Genomic DNA, 6,931 nt, shown 5'->3' on the forward strand with positions numbered 1-6,931 from the left:
GGCTAGGAAGCCTCTCAAGGAAGGGTATTTCCAGTGGGACAAGCAGAAGGCCGTCATGGATTTCATGGGAAAAGAGAGGGTTACACTTTCTGGCACTTCCTTGCCATTGGACTCGGCAGCCTTCTACTCTTTTCCCCTCTCCGCAGAGAGAAGGAGAAAGCAAAGCAAATCCTAAGCAAACTCCATGCACCTGATAAGGGAAGCACCTCACCAGGGCAGCTGCAGCACCTTCCTACCTCTTCGCTTTGAGGTCCGGAACCGCTCAGTCGGCGCTGGGGCAGGCCCAGGGTGTGTTGCTGGAGCTGGCACACCGCCTCTGCTCTGATGTGGGCTCTGAGCCTTCTCCCCATCGCGCTCCACCTTCACTTGTTTCTTGGCAGGCCACAGCTCTGCTTTTTGCTCCTCTTCCTCCACTCCCTTGCGCTTTCTTGCAGCCATGGTCTTGGAGAGGGAGTGGTTGTCAACTGCAGGGGAAGGTCTTTCCCCTCTGCTGGGACCTGCTGTTCCAGGAAGCCCTCCTGGAGCCTGGAGAGGAGCTTTCGCGTACATCTTGCCGTTTGGCTCAGCACCTCTCCCTGTTCAAATCAAGCAAGGGGAAGCAGCAAGATTAAAAGAGAGTCACACACTGCCTTCGGTCTGCAAAATGGGCCACAATGCTAGGAACTCTCGAGTGTTCACAGCAATGGACCTTGGGATCTTGGCTGAACTGTGGGCCATTTCCAATTGGGACAGGAAAGGCAACTGTAATCCCCAGGGATTAAGATCTCAAGCAACACGCAACGACAGCAGTCCCAGGAAAGGACAGACAGAAAGCCTAACTAGAAAGACAGTGCACCAAACCCAGATGCTGCTGTGTGTCTGTACCTCTCTTGGGGGCTGTGCCACGCTCCATGCTCCTCCCCTGGCTTCCTGCAAGGCTGCGCTTCACTGCAAGCCTGCTTGCATCAGCTTCTGTCAGAAAGGAAACAAGAAAGACATGAAGAGCATCTCTTTGGAGGAGCATTTTAGCACAGCCAACCACAAACTCCTCAAGCGTAGTTTCTTCAATTGGCCTTTCTGCTGCTACAACGCTGTGCCATTTCTGCAGTCAGCACAGATCTGCAGTGCCCCTTCTTTTCTCCTCCATCCCACACAGCCCTTCATGCAGCCCTATTTAGAGGCAGGTACCCACACCACAGCTCACAAGAGCTTCTTACCTGGGGAGGCTTTCCGTTTCCCCCCAAGCCCAGCACCATTCCATGGACGCGCAGGCTCCGTCCCTACAACAACAGATTGTGTGTTGATTTCACAGACACCAGGAGCAGCACTGTCCTGTTAGCCCACGTCCACCACAAAAACCAAAAGACACTCTTCTACAGCCAGAACAGAAACTGATCTTTAAACTGCAGTGCGCTTGCACAAAGCACTACTGCTCTCATTCCCGCTCAGGTGGCAGCAGAGGAACCCCAGTCTGCCTGACAGCTCTGCATGCTGCAGAGCAAAGCTGCATCAGCACACAAAACGCTATCAGCTGCAAAAGTCGAGGCACGGATTTTTTGTCCCTACAGGGAATGCACTCAGCTCTGAGCACCACCACTTACACACACACTTCTGTCTCACTGCTGCCATCTGTTGCTGTCGGCCTCTCTAATGCTTCCACCATGGTTACCGGACATCCCTGCAGTGCTGCACCGCTCAGAAGTAATACTTAAAATGCATTCTTCCATACTTCATGACAGAGGACTGCAGAGACTCACTTTTGCGTGGTGCTAAGGATGGTCCGTCCCCATCGCGTCCCTCTGTGCGCTGCAAGGCGCTGTTGGTTCTCTGGCAGCCTGCTGGGTGCTGCTCCCTAGCACAGGGAACCGCGCCGCGCTGCTTCTGAGGAGAGAAATAAAGGAAGGGCCATGGAAACGGGCACCCAACGTTTGCAAAGAGATGCAGCGTTCCAGATGGTGCCAGAGATGGGTATCAGAGTGCTGAGACGTTAGTTATCACTAACGGAAACATTTGGGAGCGCATTCACAACATCTGCACGCGCTGCAATTTCTGGGCATATCCAGCTTTCTCATCGTTCAGGTGGAGAAGACGGGCGCTCTCAGACATCACTTCGGGGGGTTAAACCAACACACCTGCAAACACCAGCATTATTCCGAGGGAAACAGTGACTTCAGGTGCCACAGTTCAACCCATGCAAAATTACCGTACACAGCCTTAGCTCTTCACCACTATTTCTTCCCCACCCTTTACTACTGCAGGCAGCTAGAACAAACTTCTCAGCAGAAACCCAGGGCAGCTGGCAAACCATAACCAGGCGCAGCTGGCAGGAGGGCAGTGCCCGCTCTCTGCTCCCACCCTGCCCCAGCAGGTTAAGGAGCCTGGCAATGCTGTCCTGTTGCTGCAAGTGCACAACCCAGCCGCTTACTGAGCTAACAAAGGACCAGCAGGGCTCCCCCTGCTCCACCCCTTCCGCTCCAAAACCAGAGAAAGGAGAAACCCAAGCGAAAGAAACCCAGCCATACCTTTCCACGTGCAAAGCAGCGATGGGAACTGCGTCCGTCTCCCTGCTGAGACATGCTGGGGAACGTCTCAGGGGAAGCTCAAGTTCCCGGGGTCCTCTCCACAGGGACTGCCCGCACTGTTGGAAAGAGCTGGCTTCACTCTCTCTTCAAGTGCCTCGATCCCCAAAATCTCCTTTTGGAAAGGAAAAAGGAACCCTAAGGAAAGAACCTGCAAGTGAAAAACAGTGAGGAAGAAGCATTTTCCCAGCATTCTTCTGCTGTGCAGTTTAGACTCTCGGGCAGGGCAATGTCTCGAAACCAGCTGGTTACAAGGACTGTCCCCAAAATACACCCAGCTCCTGTACAGCTGCCATGATTTCTGACAGCAAGCGTTCTCCATCTCCTCAATAGTTACGCGCCTTGAAGCACATGGCTGGTGTTGCTGTCCTGAAGAAAACTCCCTCTGTCTCACCGCCAGCCGGGACGAGGGCTGATGCAGCGTGCCCACCCCAGCCCAGCTTTCCTGCTGAGACACCTCCCGGCAACCACCCAGCACCAAACCCAGCTCACCTGCTCGGCCTGCTCAGCCTGAGCTGTGCCCAGCTCACGCACACGCCGCAGCGGTGCTTCCGACGGGCTCTCGCAGGGTGATCTCTCAAGGAAAGCTCACAGCTCAGTCTCTGCGTGCAGCATGCTCACCAGAGCACCAGCTCTGCTCACCGGCTGTGCCACAAACGCTCCCACCTCGGCGATGACTGTGACCTCAGCGAGTGCCCGCATCACTTCTGTGCTTCCATCATAAGCAAAGGGCGTGCTCACCTCCCAGATCCAAATTTTAGGAAACCAACACCACGGTCTCCCAACGGGTTTATTTAAGTAAAAGAACAGAGAAATTAAGATGACCCTCGTGCAGCCAGTTCTTGCTCAGGTGCTGCACGATCGGACCAAGGAGATGTTACCCCCACGCTGCCTCCAGCTTGGAGGATTTGAGCTCCCAAGCAACCAGCAAGCATTTGGACGTGCCCTCCCCCTGCTTTTTACAAGGACAGACGAGTCCTTCTTGGGATGCCAGCTATTCTGCAAAGGCGGAATAGCTCTGTTCTTGGGCCGCAGCTCCATGGCCACGCGCTTCTCAAATACTGGGGCTGCATTACCTCCTGGGCATCCACACGTGCTCTGACTCTCCCGCAGGGTTTCTGGCTTCCTGCTGGGGAGCTTCTCATCTTCTGCAATATCATTCCTGCCTCCTCTGGTACCATCCTGGGAGATGCTGCGGAGCTCATGAGCCGGAACTACCTTCCTCCCATCAGCAGCTGCTCTTGCTTTAAAGAAGTGCCAGCACCTACGAATCAGCTTGGAGAAAGTAATTCTGGGGACCCAGAGACACTGCAAGTCTCAGTGCAGCTCCCACAAGAACGCTGCTGTTAAATCCATAGAATCATAGAATGGATCAGGTTGGAAAAGACCTGAAAGATCATCGAGTCCAACCGCAACCTGACCATACTCCCCTAACTCTAACAACCCACCACTCAATCATGTCCCTGAGCACCACATCCAGAGCTCTTTAAACACGTTCAGGGACAGCCAGGACACATCCCCAATTAGCCAGGACTGCTGAAGGATGATGGAGAGCGGCTTGGCAGCCACGTCTGCCAACCCCCTCAGCACCCCAAGGTTCAATCCATCCGGCCCCATGGCTTTCAAAGCAGGTTTTGTTTCTTTAATTATTGTCTCCCATTCTATCTTTTCTTTTAGAAAGGAATCTAAAAGATGAAAAGTAAGAAAGTACTAAACAAAATGAATCAAAAGAAATGAAAAAAGGAAAGAAAGGGGAAGAGATGAAAAGAGACGGAAAGAAAAGGGGAGAGGGAAAGAAAAGGGGAGAGGGAAAGAAAAGGGGAGAGGGAAAGAAAAGGGGAGAGGGAAAGAAAAGGGGAGAGGGAAAGAAAAGGGGAGAGGGAAAGAAAAGGGGAGAGGGAAAGAAAAGGGGAGAGGGAAAGAAAAGGGGAGAGGGAAAGAAAAGATGGAAAACAGAAAACAAAATGAAAAAAGGAAAAAAAGGAAAGGAAGGGAAGAAAAGAAGAAAAAGGAAAGGAGAAAAAACCATCCTTCCATCACCATTGCTACCACAAGCACTAAACCATATCCTGTAACTCCTAATCCAGATGCCTCTTGAACACTGCCAGGGACGGCGACTCCACCACCTCCCTGGGCAGCCATTCCAGTGCCTGGCTGCTCTCTGAGAGAACAAGTTCTTCCTTATGTCCAACCTAAACCTCCTCTGGTACAACTTATGGCCATTTGCTCGGGTCCTGTTTGTTGCCTGGGAGAAGAGGCCAAACCCCTCCTCATCACAGCCTCCATTCAGGAAGTTGTAGACACGTTCCAGGGCCTCAATGTCTTTTTTTGTAGTGAGCGGCCCAAAACTGAACACAGTGCTCAATGCGTGGCCTCACCAGGGCTGAGTACAGGGGGATGATTCCCTCCCTGCTCCTGCTGGCCACGCTATTTCTAATGCAAGATGCTGTTGGCCCTCTTGGCCACCTGGGCACACCTCTGTCCCTGGAAAGGTGATGGAACAGCTTGTGCTGGATGCCATCTCCAGACAACTGGAAGAAAAGGAGGTTATCAGGAGTAATCAGCAAGGGGGAGGGCATGCTTGACCAACCTGGTAGCCTTCTACAATGTTGTCACTGGCTGGGTGGATGTAGTGCATGTAGTCTACCTTGCTTTCAGCAAGGCGTTTGATACCGTCTCCCACAACATCCTTATGACAAAGCTGAGGAAGTGTGGACAGATGAGTGGACAGTGAGGTGGGTTGAGAACTGGCTGACTGGCAGAGCGCAGAGGGTCGTCGTTGGCGGTGCAGAGTCCGGTTGGAGACCTGTAACCAGCGGTGTTCCTCAGGGGTCGGTGCTGGGTCCGGTCTTGTTCAACATCTTCATCAATGTCCTCGATGAGGGAATAGTGCTCACCCTCAGCAAGGGTGATCTGTGAGGCCCCGTGTACTGAAAGGCAGCCACACGGTCTCCCATGAGCCTTCTGTTCTCCGGGCTCAACAAGCCCAAACCTCTCAGTCTCTCTCCAAAGGAGACATTCCCGATGCTTTGAAGCCTTTGAAGTCACGTTCCTGATGTCCAAGTTACGTGCCCATCATGTGTTAATGCTGCTGTGCCAATCGGTGGGCTCAACAGCTGCAACAAAGACACCAACGTCTTTGGGATAGGCTTATTTTACTGCCTATGACAAAATAAAACCAAAGTCATATTGGCAGCGTCTATAGCCAAAAGAGAAGCTTAGCAGTAAAGGGAATAAGCAAGGCAGTGGGCCTACTCATTGCCACGTGAGCACAGTGGTGAAGAAAGATCCACGACCAATTGCCCCAGCACTTTACCATCAGCCAGATCCGCAGTCACTGGGGAGCCCCGTTTGCAGGGAGGATCTGAAGAACCTCTCCCAGCCATGGGGAAGTTGCACAGCAATGCATCCATCCCACGAGTGAGGCGTCCAGAGCCGCTGCAAGCAGCTCCAGCCTTTCTAGCACAGAGTAAACCAATGTACGGAGCAGTCCGGGGGAACAGCCGCTGCCCTCTTTCTCCTCTTGGTTTTCGCCCCGAAGCCTGCCCAGGGCTCAAGGGGAACAAAAGGCGTCGTGCTGTCAATCTTGCTGTAGCACGGGCCTCTTTGGCAAGACTGTCTGCCCAGCCCCCCCGCGTCGGGCTTCGTCGGGTAACGAACTCAGCAGCAAAGCGCCGTGACTTCCTCTGCCTGCCCTGGAGCCGCAGCCCGAGAGCTTTCCGGCCCCCGGCCTCCCTCTCCCTGGTCAGCGCCAGCGCCGCCAGCTTTCTTCTCGGACAGACGTGAATACAGAAAACGGCAGTCGAGTCCTCCGCCTGCGGGGCAGCGGCTCAGCACGGCGCTGCTGACCGTTCGAGCCGAGCCGAGCCGGAACCGAAGGCGGCCGCCCGACTCTGCCGGGCTCGAACGCGTCTCGATCGGCGGGGTCGGTCCCTCTCTTTCGGGGCTGCCCGGCTCGGCCAGGAGCCGCTCCCGGACACCGGGCGTCCCGCCGCTCGCAGTCAGCCGCCGGTTCTCAGCCGGCGGCGCCCCGCCGCGACGCCGACTCCGGAGGACGGCTCCGTTCTGACGCGGGACGGACGGGGCCCCGAGGCGCGGGGCGGGCGGCGGCGGGGACGCGGGGCGGCGGAGCGCCGCTTTCCCGGCACGGAATCCCGCGGCCGCCATTGGCGGAGAGCCCGCGCTCGGCCCCGCCTCTCCCGCTCTCCTATTGGTCGGCCCGCGGAACGGGGCGGGCGCTCCCGGCGGGGTCGTTTGCGCCCGCGGTCGCGCCGTCATTGCGTCATCACCGCGCGCGTCCCGCGTGGCCCCGGCCCGGCTGCCCGCGGCGCTGCCCCGCGCCGCGCGCCCGCTCCGCTTCCGGGGACCCGGGG

At 55.6% G+C, this 6,931-nt stretch overlaps 1 protein-coding gene across 1 annotated transcript; it reads right to left on the bottom strand.

Annotated features, from left to right (window-relative positions):
- Positions 1–207: 207 nt before the first annotated feature.
- LOC149911848 (zinc finger CCCH domain-containing protein 11A-like) lies at positions 208–6,649 on the bottom strand. Its single transcript, XM_090133289.1, has 7 exons — positions 5,149–6,649; positions 3,051–3,822; positions 2,502–2,709; positions 1,737–1,860; positions 1,197–1,259; positions 865–951; positions 208–575 (listed from the first exon to the last, which is right to left on the bottom strand). Exons 3-7 carry the CDS (start codon positions 2,553–2,555, stop codon positions 208–210), a joined length of 696 nt encoding a protein of 231 aa, XP_089989415.1. The 5' UTR covers positions 2,556–2,709; positions 3,051–3,822; positions 5,149–6,649.
- Between the last annotated feature and the right edge of the window lie 282 nt (positions 6,650–6,931).

Source organism: Phasianus colchicus, unplaced genomic scaffold (assembly GCF_987193195.1).
Source record: "Phasianus colchicus unplaced genomic scaffold, bPhaCol1.hap1.1 HAP1_SCAFFOLD_56, whole genome shotgun sequence".
Classification (NCBI taxonomy): domain Eukaryota; kingdom Metazoa; phylum Chordata; class Aves; order Galliformes; family Phasianidae; genus Phasianus; species Phasianus colchicus.

Bases quoted from the DNA above. Each gene is read 5' to 3' on its own strand.
- LOC149911848 (XM_090133289.1), bottom strand. From the start codon at position 2,555: ATGTCTCAGCAGGGAGACGGACGCAGTTCCCATCGCTGCTTTGCACGT. The intron at 1,260-1,736 runs GTGAGTCTCTGC...CTGTTGTTGTAG, and splicing joins ATCCTTAGCACCACGCAAAA to GGACGGAGCCTGCGCGTCCA. The intron at 576-864 runs GTACAGACACAC...TGATTTGAACAG, and splicing joins TGGCACAGCCCCCAAGAGAG to GGAGAGGTGCTGAGCCAAAC.